We start from the raw sequence: 13,435 nt of genomic DNA, 5'->3' as shown, positions 1-13,435 counted from the left end.
CCGACCCCATTGGGTTCTAGTAGCCAGTCCAGGTTCTGAAAAGAGACTGAAAGCCAGGGGAGGTATGGTCCCAGCCACTGGGGAGGTTGATCCAGGAGAATCTCTTAAGCCCAGGAGTTCAGGGGCAGCCTGGGCAATTTAGGGACACTGGGTGGGGGGCGGGGGGGGGTGGCATGGGAAGAGAGGGAGGGAGAGAAGGAGGGAGGAAGGGAGGGCGCGTAGAAGGAAGGAAAATCAGAGACCAACAAGCGTCCAGGGGGGCTAGGCAGAGCAGACCACGGGCGCAGGAGTGGGGCAGGGTCTGTTCCCTGGGTAGCAGTCGAGCACCTTCCTCTCAGACCCAGAGCCCAGGCCACCCACCGGAGCGCTCCTTGGGTCTTGGCAGTCCGGGGTGCCTCTCAACAGCCACCACGTGAGGCCCAGCGCCCTCGGGCCAATCTGTCGCGGGGAGGGGCAAAAGGAAAGCGAGAGGGGACGTAACAGAAAGCGAAACCCTCGCTCTGACTTTCACTTCCTTGGGCTCCGCGCGCCATCCAGGGGCCCGGTGATCCCTTAACCCGTGCGGGTCCCCTTCTATGCCTCGGGATCCAGCCGTCGCTTCACAGAGCTCCAGATGGCCAACGGCCCCTGGCGGAAAGAGGAAGAGAGAGTCCCGATCAGCAATGGACCTGTGTTGAGAACCGGGGGTCCCCTGCGTCTCCGCGACTGGCTAGTGGCACAGATCGAGAGCGGACTCTACGCCGGGTTGCGCTGGGAAGACCAGGACAAGACCCTCTTCCGCATTCCCTGGAAGCACGCAGCCAAGCAGGGCTACGAGGCGCAGCAGGACGCAGCGCTCTTCAGGGTAAGGGTCAGGAGCCTACGGACCCCAGCCTGGGGACGGCTCTTGCAGCACATGGTGGCAGCGGACCAACCCATGAGCTGTGTGACCTTGGGCCACTCGCTTGGCCTGGAGAACTAAGGGTAGTGTCCTCCATAAGGGAGAACCTCAGACACCTCCTAAAACAGAATCAGCCAGGCTGGCGGTGGACCTGCACCATCCCCATCTCCTCCCATCCCACGGCGGAATGAGATGCCTCTCATTCCAAACCCACCAGACCCTGCAACTTGGGAGCCTTCTCCGTGCTCCCTATATTGGACCTTTTCAGGGCCCCCTGCAGGAAGAACTCCTTCCGCTTGGCCATCCTTAACTTTCTCCAAGTTGACTCCTTTCCAAGCACACTTAAACTCTGAAATCTCTCCCCGAGCAATAAGCAACCAACTGCACACCAGGCCATTGTCACCACTCCAAACACCCAGGTCACCTCCAGCTCCTCCTTCTTTAGCTTCACCTCTCCCTTCACACCAAGAAGTACATGCAATGTCCTCTTCATTTATCTCCTCCTTCCTAGTCCCCCCACCATGCCCCAGCATGGGCAGTCTGCTTTCTGGTACCTCCTGCTAATATCTCTAGTTGCCAAATCCTGGGATACATCCCAGCCTTCACCTTCCTTGACTTCTGCATAGACTCACACCTGGTGGACTCTCCCTTCTCCCAGAAACACTCTCACTTGTATTCCAGAATCTACCCCTCTTGTCCCAACCCCTGCTGCCATTTTCCTCCCACCTCCCAGGCCCCTGCTGCTCAGCCTCCATCTCCTCCCCTCCTCTGTGGGGGCTCCTAGCACTCCGTCTGGACCTCCCTCCTCAGCCTCAGTATGGAGGCTCCAGGCCTCCCCTCTAAGCCTCAAGCCTGCTGATCTTGCAGTCTCCCAGATGCTGTCTCCTGGTGGCCTCCAGGCCCCTCAGATTATGCCTATGACTGTACCACACTTGTAAGCTCACCCCCCACAAAATTCTGTCACCTGGGCACCTGAACCCTAGCTGCTCAGCAACTTCCAACCTCATAGTATCCAATTAGCGAGGCCTGCTGGTTCTTCTGCAAAACATCTTAAACCCATTTCCACCTTCTCTCCCAGGACAACTGCAGTGACCTCCCTGAGCTCCCCCAACCCCGACCCCCGGCCCTCAGCCATCCCCTCAGTCCTTTCTAAGTGCAAAGATGTCCTCCTCAGAGTCCTTCCAAGGCTCCTATGGCCCCTCACCCTGCCCTCAAAACCCTGCAGAACTGCCCCTCCCGGGCCACTCCCTTCCCTCCCTAACTTGGGTTCTTTCACTTTCTAAATACTTTGTGTGTTGCCTTAGGACTTTGTACGTGCTGTTCCCTCTTCCCCCTCCTGGCCAGTTCCCTTCAGCCTCAGCTCAAACATCTCTTCCTCAAGAGTCTTCCCTGGTGCACTCATTAATTTAATGCATTTATTAAGCACCAACTCAGGGGTCTCCCAAGTCATCCCCATGGGAGTCTGTATGAGTTCCCTATGAGTTTTCCTGCCTGAGATGAGTCTGTCTCCTTACAGCAGACTGTGAGCTGCAGGAAGGTGGCAACACTGAGCACAGTGCCTGACATACAGTAGGTGCTCAATAAGTGTTGAATAGGTAGATACATGGCTTATCCCTTAAGCTTTATTCACTATAGTTCAGAAGAGGGGGATTCTGGGGGCTGGCCCTCCCCATCCCTCAATCCACCATTAATATACATATGTGACTCCATGACCCCAATAATATGTGACTTCTGGTGCCCTGTACCCATGGGATAAAGCTTGACCTTCAAGGACATTCATAATCTGTCTTCAACCCATCTCTTCTTCCTTAATTCCTCTCCCCTTTCCCTCAGCACAAACAGTCAAATATGAATTCTATATTTGCAAATTCTCCTGCTTGCCAAAATGTATTTGTATTCCCCAAATCAATACTTGAGGCATTTTTGCAACCATTCATAGATATGCACAGAATGACCAAAATGTCAGTGGCCCAGTGGGGACATCTGAAGCTGAGAGCGCTGCCTTCTGTCTTCAGCTCCCACATGGTGAACATTGTCCCTTCCATGGTCTATGTAGTGCCGTATGTTTAATATTTTGTGAGTGATGTCCCTATTTAGAATGACCCCCAGGCATAATGCTGAAGCGCTGTCTAGTGTTCCCCAGTGCAAAAGGCCACCATGTGCCTTAGAGAGAAAATTCATGTTAGATAAGCATTGTTCAAGGATGAGCAATAGTGCTCTTGGCCATGAGTTGAATGTTACTGAATCAACAGTGTATATTAAAGAGTGTCCTTCAACAGAAACACATTAGACAATGTTATGGACTGGTCAGTTGAAGAAAATGCTGTGACCAGAGAATTGCGGAAACTTAGCCCTGTATTTCCCCATGTGTGTGCCTTAGAGAAAAAATTCATGTTAGATAAGCTAATAATGGTGTCATATTGGCTAATTCAGTGTTTGTGAAGACTTAACAGAACATAACTAACTTGCATAACAAGAATCTGCACTGAGGCATGCATGCCCAACCCCTTGCTGATGTCAGACATTGCACCGTTTTTGCCATAGGTGTCTATTATTTTTGTTTTCGTGCTGGGCATTGAACCCAGGGGTGCTCTATCCCTGAACTACATCCTCAGCCCTTTGTATTTCGTATTTTGAAACAGGGTCTTGCTAAGTTGCTGAGGCTGGTCTCAACTTGCCCTCACCCTGCCTCAGCCTCATGAGTCACTGAGATTACAGGTGTGCATCACCATGCCTGGCTTCATGCCTATTAAGTTTTGCTTTTGATGTGCTCTCTGAACTGACTCATCTCAATATCCTTAGTTCAAGGATAGGTGTACAATAAAAGAGTAACAGAGAAGAATGCAGCAGATATAATGCAAACTGATGTCTCTGGTTCCATATTTTGCCTCAAGAATCTCTCATCTGGGGGCTGGGGCTGTAGCTCAATGGTGGAGAGCTTGCCTAACATGTGAGAGGCACTGGGTTTGATTCTCAGTTTCACATATAAATAAATAAATAAATAAAGCAAGCTATAAAAATACTCTCTCATCTGAAAAGTAGGAGGCTAATTAGAACCAAGTTTATTTATATTATTAGTATTTATATAATGTGACTCATTTGATCTTTTTGGATCTAAATTCCCTCTTTTATAAAAGGAAGGAAGACTAATTCTTAAAGTCCACTTAATTCAATAATTCCTTGGTTCTACAATGGACTCATATACTAGTAATAAAGATTTGTTAATATTTTAAAAAGAGATGTTCTCTGCCTCTGGAAGATTTCTCCTGTATTATTGTCTATTAATCTTATAGTTTTATCTCCTACCCATGTTTTTTTAAATCGTCTGGAGTCCACTTTGTTGGTGGCAACAGGTTGAGACTTAGTTTCATGATTATCAGGATAGCAAACCATTGCCAATATTGATATGCCATCACTTTATTTATTTATTGTTATTTATCACAACCCATAATTTGGGACATGACGATTTCTGATCAGCTGATCACAGCTGCCCTCTGACAGGATTGAGTTCCTTGAGACCCAGGCTCATATGTCTTGCTTCCCATCAAATCCACAGCTCTTGCTAGAATATAGTAGGAACCCAAAGACTGTGGGAGGGGGAAAGGGAGAGCCCCAGAGAAGGATTCAGAGCACAGACAGTCTCTCATCCCTCCGCATGGCCCCCCAAGTGCCCCGCCCTGCTCTCCTTCAGGCCTGGGCTGTGTACAAGGGCAAGCACTTGGAGGGTACTGACAAGGAGGACCCCTCCACCTGGAAGACGAGGCTCCGCTGTGCCCTCAACAAGAGCATCGACTTCCGCGAGGTGCGCGAGCGCAGCCAGCTGGACACCTCCCACCCCTACAAGGTCTACCGGCTGGTGTCTGACCACACCTCCCGCCCAGGTACCACCCTTGCCCCTAAGGGTAGTGGCCGAGGGTGGCTCTCTGGGCAATGATGGACCTGTTGAGTTTGAACTCTGGGGAATTTACAAGGCGTTTAGATCTCCCAGTTTCCCTGTTAGAAAAGGGGGAAGGGCTGGGGTTGTGGCTCAGCGGGAGCGCTTGCCTAGCATGCGTGAGGCACGGGTTCGATTCTCAGCACCGCATACAAATAAGTAAAAATAAAAGTCCATTAACAGCTAATATATATATATATATATATATATATATATATATATATATATATATGGAGAGAGAGAGAGAGAGAGAGAGAGAGAGAGAGGGGCTGGGACTGTAGCTTGATGGTAGAGCGCTTCCTAGCACATGTGAAGCATGGGGTTCAATCCTCAGCACTCCATAAAAATAAACCAATAAAATAAGGCATGCTGTCCATCTACAACTATCAAAGAAAGAAAGAAAAAGAAAGAGAAAGAGAAAGAAAAGGGGCAGGTCCTGCAGTGAGCTGCTGTGCTCTTGACTGGGGTGACCTTAATTGAGGGGTCCTTTTGGGGCCCTGGGAACAATAAGCTGTTCTTGCTCCATTCAGTTTCCAAGGTCCATGCTTCTCCTGCAAAAGAGGGCACTCCCTCAAGTCAACAGCGACCCCCTGGAGAAGCAACTGGGCCTGCGTGCAGGGGACATCAGGTCAGTGTGGCCTTTGAGCCCCTGAAGACTTGTGGACTCAGTCACTGCTCAGCGAAGCCACCCCGTGGCCCTCTCTCTGTCTGTGATCTCCAGCAATATCATTCACCTCATCCCTCCATGAACCCCACCCATCCCCCCACCAGCTCTGCTTTCTTGGTACCTGTGGCCCCCCTCCCCCACCAGCCCCAGCCCCATCACCCTTTGACCTCCCCACCTCTAGTGTGCCCACTGTCCCCGCCCACTCCATCTCCATCATTCTGTCTGATCACCTCTGTTATCTCCTCCCGGTCACCTCTCCCCATCATCTATGGGTCATTGCTCTGTCCCCATTCCCCTGTCAGCTCCGGCCCTTTCTATGTCCTTAACGTCCCCATCAGCTCCTGTTCTGTGGCTCTACCTCCCCATCTCCTTCATCTCTAGCTCCTTCACCTCTATGTTCACCTCCAGCACTTCTCTCCCCAGCTCGGATACTATCACCTCCAACACCCCTATCTGCTCTTCGGAGTGGGGAGGGTCTTGAGTTCTGAAACTCTAAAGTTCCCATCAGCCAGAGCTGGCCTTCGGTCTGCCAGACCTCCCCCTCTCCAGGTGGCATCAATCTAGCAAGACTTGGGGCCTTGGGTCTCCTTTCTACTTTCATGGCCAGCCCTTTCTTCCAATGCTCAGGATGGCTCCAGATTAGCCACAGAGGATGAGGACAAGGAGCAGCCCCCAAGGCTGGCCCAGCAGGGCTCCTTGCCACCAGCCGCCCTCCTCCCAGACCCTTTGGCTGACCACAGTAAGGACTCCTCACCTGCCCCAACCTCCTCCCTGGCCCCCCCCTGGATCCCCAGGTGCAGGAAGTCAGGGTGAGGTTGTGTCTGACTGATCCCCTCCTTCCCCAGGGTACCAGGCACAGGACCTTGGACACCCCTGGAGCCCAGTGCCCTGTGAAGACTTCAACAGCCCTGGTAAGGAATCTAAAGGCCCTCTCCTAAAATAAATAAATAAATATCCTCTCCTCTGACCAGTGTGCAGAACTGGGGAGGGCTGGGGATAGGGCCAGCTAGCCTGTGTCTCCTCCCCCACCCGGACTCCCCAAACAGCCACAACACCTAGCATTCAGGGACTTAAGTTTGTGTCAGGCGTCTTTCTAAGTTCTCCCTATAGACCTGCAATATAGAGGCTGCCATTGTCCCCATTTTACATATGCAGACACTCGACCATGCTCAAGGTCACACAGCTAGTTACTAAAAGGTCACAGCTCCTAAGGAGCAGTGGAAGAATCGAATCCAAGGGCTGCAGAGCCCGCAGCCCGAACTCATATTGAACTGAACTGCTGCTCCTCCTACCGCTGTGTTATTGCCGTTGCTGTTATTATTTCAACCAGTATTAAATCTTTGCTGGGAGATCCTAGAATCCCGAGATCTGGGCTAGGAAAGCCTCAAGGCCATACCCTCCTGTACAGGCGGTCCCAGACCCTGTGCTTTAACCACAGAGCTCGACTACCGGTTCGTCTCCACTGGAAGCTATCATTTTACTATCACCACTGCTAGAATATTATTGTGACTGATTGGGAGGGAGTGATAAATTCCCGAAGTGGGAGCCAGAAGGACTTCCCGGTGCGCCGCTCGGCTGTGTAGGCTGGTGGCAGGGGCAGGGGTGGCCTGCCAACGCTCAGCCCGCGCCCTCTCCCCTGGTCCCCGCAGATTACTGGCTGCACGTGCGTCTTTTCTATGGCCCGGCGCTGGTGCGCGAAACCACCGCGCGCACCGCGGAGGGCTGCCATCTGAGCCCCGGGACAGCCGCCTCCGCCGCCGCCCAGCGCCTGCTGGGGCCGCCCGCACGCTTGGCGCAGGTTCACTTCCCCGAGCCGCCGCCGGGCGCCCGCGTGCTGCGGCGCCTGCTGCCGCACCTGGAGCGCGGCGTGCTGCTGTGGGTGGCGCCCGAGGGCGTGTTCGCCAAGCGTCTGTGCCAGGGCCGCGTGTACTGGCGCGGCCAGCTAGCCCCGCACCGCGCGCAGCCCAACAAGCTGGAGCGCGAGCACACCTGCCAGCTGCTCGACACGCGCCGCTTCCTCGAAGGTGAGCGCGCTGTAGCTCCGCCCTGGGCGCGGGACAGAGGGCTGGGCCGGGGGCGCGGTCACGCGGTTGCCAAAGGAGAGTGGGCACCCGAGAGGAGGATGCCAGGATCAGGGCCCAAGCGTCCTGGGCTTGGGGTGAGCATGGAAACAAAGGTCACACAGCTCAGAAGCGCCAGGGATGGGAAAGAACATGGACATCAAGAGGGCTGGCCACAGATCCCTATCTAGGTCTATAAGGGGCAGGGGCGTAGGCACTGGCATACTGAGGCCCTTAGATCTGTGACATAAGCCTAGGACTCAGGTACGTTTGTTGGCATAAGAGCGCGGGCATGGGGTGGGCATCAGAGCACTGGCAGACATAGGTGAATAACAATAAGCATGGAGTAGGCCTAAAGACCTGAGAGTGGGCATAGGGACACCAGGCAAGGGACATGAACGCAGAAAGTGGGTGCAGATGTGGGACATAGCACAGGCACAAAAAGCTGGCTTAGGACATGGGCACCCAATGGGGATGTGAGCTTACAGAACCTGGGCTCAGGATATAAGCACAGGGTGGGCCGCCTGCTAGGCCAGCCACAGTCCCAGCCCCACAGTCCTGGTGCTTGCAGAGCTGCACGCCCACCTGCAGGATGGACGGCCGGAGCCGGAATACCAGATCCGCCTGTGCTTTGGCGAGGAGTACCCGGGTCCCCCAGACCAGCCGGAGGAGAGGCTCGTCATGGCTCACGTGAGTCATTCCCTCCATCCCAGGGAAGAACCACACCCTCCAGGCCCTCCAGTCCCACTCCATACCCAGCCCCACCCCACCCAGACCTGTATGGCCTTCTGATATCAATGGGTGTGGGGACAAGGCTGTCACTAGGGCTGTGACTTCCCATGGAAACAGAGAGTTGACTGCCTGCGGTCCCCACAGGTGGAGCCGTTCTTCGCCCGTGAGCTGCTCCTGCACTCCAGGCGCCTTCACCCTGGCATCCCGCGGGGACCCCAGCAGGGCATCCTGGATGGCCTCACCCACCTTTGACAATCAACCCTAATTGGGATGCTTCCCCCTCTCCCACTCACTAAAGGAAGCCCCACCACGGGGTGAGACACCCCAATCCTGCCCTCACTGAACCAGTGAACTTGGGGCCTCCCCCACCTATTGCCCTGATAGCGGGACAGCTTAGGCGCTGGTGGCTTAACTCTCCCTGAAGGGAATGGATCCTGGAACGCTGAGGGGGGCGGAGGCCCCTGCCCCTAGGCCTGGAGCATCAGCCGGAAATAGAATTCAAGGCCCCAGGAAAAACAGTAATGGGGTTAGAAATAGGACTAAATCGCCTGTTGAAAGCCCAACACGTCAACAGCTGCTTAGAGCTAGTCTTATGGTGCCATTGGGTTCATTTGCTTAAAACCTAGTTGACCTCAGGGTGGTTCAGAGTGGGAACAACCAGTAGCAGTTGCTTGGCCTCTGAGGGACTCTGGGCTTCCAGATCCTTCCTCCCAACTGCTGCTAGTCTCATTCCTTTATCTGAGGGACAATGAGGGGGATTCCGAAACAGAGGATTTGAACCGTGGGTTTCAGATGCTAACCACTGAACCACCAGCACAGTCTTTAGAGAGTGAGGCAGGATCCCAAACATAACCCTAAGGCAGAGGCCACAGTGGCAATCCAGTCCCTCCCCCAGCCCCACTCATCTTCACAAACTGTGAGTTGTGGGGAGGATTGGGAGGATTCCCAACTGGAAGAATTAACCTCGATGTTAAATCCCCCCCCCATGGGTAAAGCAACATTTTTCTTCCTTTTCTGATTTCTGACTTTATTTATAGGAATCCTCTTACAGATGCCAACATAATAAATCTTTTAGTGATGCATTAATAAGTGCCTGTGTTTGTGTTGCTTCGAATCCTGCCCAGAGCCTCACACATGTGAAGAATGGACCATATCACTGAGCTAAACCCCCAGCCAGTAAGCTACTTTCATGGGGATAAAACTGTAAGATTTAACAAAGGACAAAAGTCAATTAGTAGCTGGCACAGTGACGCACATCTGTAATCTCAGCAGCTTGGGAGGCTGAGGCAGAAGGATCATGAGTTCAAGGTCAGCCTCAGCAATTTAGCAAGGCCCTAAGCAACTCAATGAGACCCTGTCTCAAAATAAAATATTAAAATAGCTGGGGATGTGGCTCAGTGGTTAAGTACCCCTGGGTTCAATCCCTGGTACAAAAAAAAAAAAGTCAATTGTTGCTGTTTTTTCAGTCACTAAACAGACTTTTTCTTTTCTTTTTTTAGTTTTCTCTGTCTTTTTTTTAGTTATTGATTATATGTGGTGCTGAGAATCAAACCCAGTGCCTCACGCATGCTAGGCAAGCACATACCACTGAGCTACAGCCCCTCAACAGACATTTTTTTGAACACCTATTCTGTTTCAGGCTTCTTTCCAGTGTCCAGTGCTGAATACTAGGGATAGAGCAAAAATAGCACAATCCCTACTGTTTTGGGGTTCACAGCCTATTTTCCTGTGACTGTCCCCTAATCTCAGGAGAGGCAGCCCTCTCAGAAGGGGTAGTGTTAAGGAGTTAAAGAATCCTGAATTCAAATCCTAGCATTATCATTCACTAACTGTGTAACCTCAGAAAACTTACTTAACTTCTCTGAGCCTTAGATCCCTCTTCTATTCAAAAGAAGCTATGAAGACCTCCGGATCAGAGTTGGTCCAAGGATTAAACATGGTGGGGGGAGTGAGCTGGCCTGAACAGAGTAGGTGACCACTGTCTTGGCAGTGGGCAAGAGGGAGGATACTGACCCATCCTTCAGAAGAGCTGTCCTCTGGGCCTGAATGTATCTGTCCTCCTGGACCCCAGCTAGAGGCTGTAGCTGGGGTGCCTTGTTGCTGGATTCTGTGTAAGAGAGCCTGATGACCCCTCACTGTGGCCTGGATTGCTGAAAAGTTGCCAGCTCCATTTTAGAGATGGAGAAACTGAGGTTTAACCAGCATTTTCCAGATGCCTCCTGGGAGGATCTCTCTGCCCAAATGTCTGTCCTCCCCACACCTGGCACTAGAGGGCGCCAAGGTTCACAGAACTGGGCTCTGCCTCTGCTAGGCAACACCACCCCCCCACCCCCCACCCCGCCTCCCCGGGGCTGGCCGACGGGGTATGTGTGGCCTCCAGGGCTCTGGGTGGCGGGAAGGAGGTGACAGAGGAGGAGAGGAGAAGCAAGACCAGCGGTGGGGACTCAGAGACCCCTGTGGCTTCTCTCTGTCACGCTCTACCTGTCTCTGGTGGTCTTAGCAGTGCACACCCCACCCCACCTGGCATCTCTACTGTCACTGTAGTCCCTGCCTCCTCTCTGTCTCTGAGGGTCTCTTCGTTTCTCTCGGTGTCTGGCTGATTCCAACCCACCCTGTTGGCCACTTGCCTCTGTGTAGCCCGGGTCGCTCCCTGGAGATGTGTCTGTGCGTTTTGTCTGTCCGTTTTGTCTGTCCGTACCTCGTCTCTGCCTGCTTCTCTCTTCCCCTCTCTCCCTCTCTCTGCTTCTCTGTTTCTGCCACTCTCTCTTTTTCTGTCTCACTCCATCTCACATCCTGTCCCTCCCTAGCTGCTACCACCCAGCACATGTGGGCTGAGGGTCTCCGTCCCTTCCCTCCCACCTCCTCACCCCTGGCAGCTGCTCACAGGCCTCTCCTGCCGGCCCCTCCTGGGGCTTGCAGGGGGCGGTGAGGGAGGAGGGCCCGGTAGGCTGCTGGGCCCACCCCTTTTTGCCTTCCCAGGCCGGGAGGCTGGGCCAGTGGGCCTTTTAACCAGCCCGCACAGGCCGCTCCAGACGCCAGCCCTGGAGGCCGTGCCTGGCCTCTGTGGTCTCTGCAGCCACCAACCCAGCCAGCCCGGCCAGCATGCAGCAGCCGCCGCCACCACCGCCTGGGCCCTTGGCCCCGGCCACTGAGCCCACCAAGCCCCCCTACAGCTACATTGCCCTGATCGCCATGGCCATCCAGAGCTCACCGGGGCAGAGGGCCACGCTCAGTGGCATCTACCGCTACATCATGGGCCGCTTTGCCTTCTACCGCCACAACCGGCCCGGCTGGCAGAACAGCATCCGCCACAACCTGTCTCTCAACGAGTGCTTTGTCAAGGTGCCTCGCGATGACCGCAAGCCAGGCAAGGGCAGCTACTGGACCCTGGACCCCGACTGCCACGACATGTTCCAGCACGGCAGCTTCCTCCGTCGCCGCCGCCGCTTCACCCGTCGGGCAGGTGCAGAGGGCACCAGGAGCCCTGTCAAGGCACGCCGGGGACCCGTCAGGGCCACCAGCCAGGACCCCGGAGTCACCCACACCACGACCAGCAGGCAGTGCCCATTCCCACCAGAGCTGCCAGACCCCAAGGGCCTAAGCTTTGGGGGTCTGGTGGGGACCTTGCCAGACAGCACGTGCCCAGCAACTGCTGATGTCACCAGGCCTCGGCTGCCCATGGAGCCCAAGGAGATGTCCACACCCAAGCCTGCAGGCCCAGGGGAGCTCCCAGTGGTCACTTCACCCTCCCCGTGCCCAGCGTTTGGCTTTCCTGCCAACTTCTCTGAGGCTGAGGGCTTTAGCAAGGCCCCCACGCCCGTCCTGACCCCCGAGGCAGCCGTTGGGAGCGGCTACCAGTGCCGACTGCAAGCCCTCAATTTCTGCATGGGCGCCGACCCGGGCCTGGAGCACCTGCTGGCCTCTGCAGCGCCCTCCCCAGCACCCCCCACCCCGCCAGCCTCACTCCGGGCCTCGCTGCCCCTGCCAGCTGACCCCAAGGAACCCTGGGTCGCAGGAGGCTTCCCTGTCCAGGGAGGCTCCAGCTACCCACTGGGGCTGCCCCCCTGCCTATACCGGACACCAGGAATGTTCTTCTTTGAGTGACAGCAGCCTCACCTCTGTAAGGCCTCTGCCAAACCAGTGCCAGGCTGAGCCTGGCTCTAGGACCTGGAGAGTTCTCAAAGGACCAAGCCCCAGCCGGCCGAGCACAACCTGGACGGGAAGCCAGGACTGGAGCATCGACATTCAACCGGGCCCTGGGGGCCCCTGGAGAAACTTGGGGGTGAGGGGACCAGGGTCCTTGGGATTTGTTCTGTGGCTCTTGGGCCCAATAAAACCAGTGTGATGAAGAGGGGCAGCTTGCTGGGTAGTTGGGGCTGAGGGCTGGAATGTTGGGTTCTACGCGTGGCCATGGGGTGGTGCCACAGGGGCTGGGGACCCTAATGGAAATGTCTCGCTTGAGGCTTTCTCCTGCTGGGGACTTTCTTGGGGAGTTTCCCAGGAGCAGAGAATGGGGGCAGGCACAGGAGGGACTCAACCAAGAGACACCAGGCAGGGCATGAAGCGGAGCTGGCCTAGGGGTCCGTCTCCAGCCCGAAACCAAGAGAGACTCAACGCCCTCTATTAAGCGTAGCTATAATACCTGGGACCCTTTGTGACATTTCTTCTGTCCCAGGCTTGTACCCATCATCTCACCTGGGTGCCACAGAATGTGAGCCCCAATTCCAGTGACAGAAGCTGAGGTTCAGAGGGTCTAGGGTCCTCGGGGCTCACGGGAGCTTGATGGCAGATGAGTGACAGAGAGGAGATCACAGCCAGGCCCGTGTGGCTTTGACCCACAGTTTGAGGGAGATGCAGGGAGGAGAACCGGCCACCCCTGAGGAGGAAGGGCTTCTTTGAGACCCTGATTGTCAGGGCTAAAAAGGTGCCCCTTGTCCCTAGTCCAGACAGGGACCCCTGGGCTTGAAGGCTGTACAGACCCCCTTTCTGTGGATTTCCCACACCAGTGGGACCCTCTCCTGGGTCTCCTGGTGGCTCTTTATGAAAGCATTTTCCTGGGGCTGGGGCAGCCTTCCTGGGTGACCTGGGTACTGATCAGAAGTCGAGCTTGACCCTTTCCAGTGCCCCCTCCCATGGGAACAGGAGACGAAGACACCCGTGGC

At 54.8% G+C, this 13,435-nt stretch overlaps 2 protein-coding genes across 2 annotated transcripts; both read left to right on the top strand.

Moving 5' to 3' along the window:
- The first annotated feature begins 471 nt into the window (after positions 1 to 471).
- On the top strand, positions 472 to 9,347 carry LOC143395758 (interferon regulatory factor 4-like). Its single transcript, XM_076851663.1, has 8 exons — positions 472 to 844; positions 4,572 to 4,761; positions 5,345 to 5,442; positions 6,109 to 6,220; positions 6,327 to 6,392; positions 7,131 to 7,505; positions 8,113 to 8,231; positions 8,418 to 9,347. Exons 1-8 carry the CDS (start codon positions 614 to 616, stop codon positions 8,523 to 8,525), a joined length of 1,299 nt encoding a protein of 432 aa, XP_076707778.1. The 5' UTR covers positions 472 to 613; the 3' UTR covers positions 8,526 to 9,347.
- Positions 9,348 to 11,298: 1,951 nt separating this feature from the next.
- Foxs1 (forkhead box S1) lies at positions 11,299 to 12,624 on the top strand. Its single transcript, XM_076849028.1, has one exon. It carries the CDS (start codon positions 11,376 to 11,378, stop codon positions 12,375 to 12,377), a length of 1,002 nt encoding a protein of 333 aa, XP_076705143.1. The 5' UTR covers positions 11,299 to 11,375; the 3' UTR covers positions 12,378 to 12,624.
- The last annotated feature ends 811 nt before the right edge of the window (positions 12,625 to 13,435 follow it).

The sequence above is a fragment of the Callospermophilus lateralis genome, chromosome 3 (genome assembly GCF_048772815.1).
Source record: "Callospermophilus lateralis isolate mCalLat2 chromosome 3, mCalLat2.hap1, whole genome shotgun sequence".
NCBI lineage: Eukaryota > Metazoa > Chordata > Mammalia > Rodentia > Sciuridae > Callospermophilus > Callospermophilus lateralis.
The sequence above is the reverse complement of the archived record's forward strand: the minus strand, read 5'-3'. Positions and strand labels throughout refer to the sequence as shown.

Bases quoted from the DNA above. Each gene is read 5' to 3' on its own strand.
- LOC143395758 (XM_076851663.1), top strand. From the start codon at position 614: ATGGCCAACGGCCCCTGGCGGAAAGAGGAAGAGAGAGTCCCGATCAGC. The intron at 4,762-5,344 runs GTACCACCCTTG...TGCTCCATTCAG, and splicing joins TGACCACACCTCCCGCCCAG to TTTCCAAGGTCCATGCTTCT. The intron at 6,221-6,326 runs GTAAGGACTCCT...CTCCTTCCCCAG, and splicing joins AGACCCTTTGGCTGACCACA to GGTACCAGGCACAGGACCTT.
- Foxs1 (XM_076849028.1), top strand. From the start codon at position 11,376: ATGCAGCAGCCGCCGCCACCACCGCCTGGGCCCTTGGCCCCGGCCACT.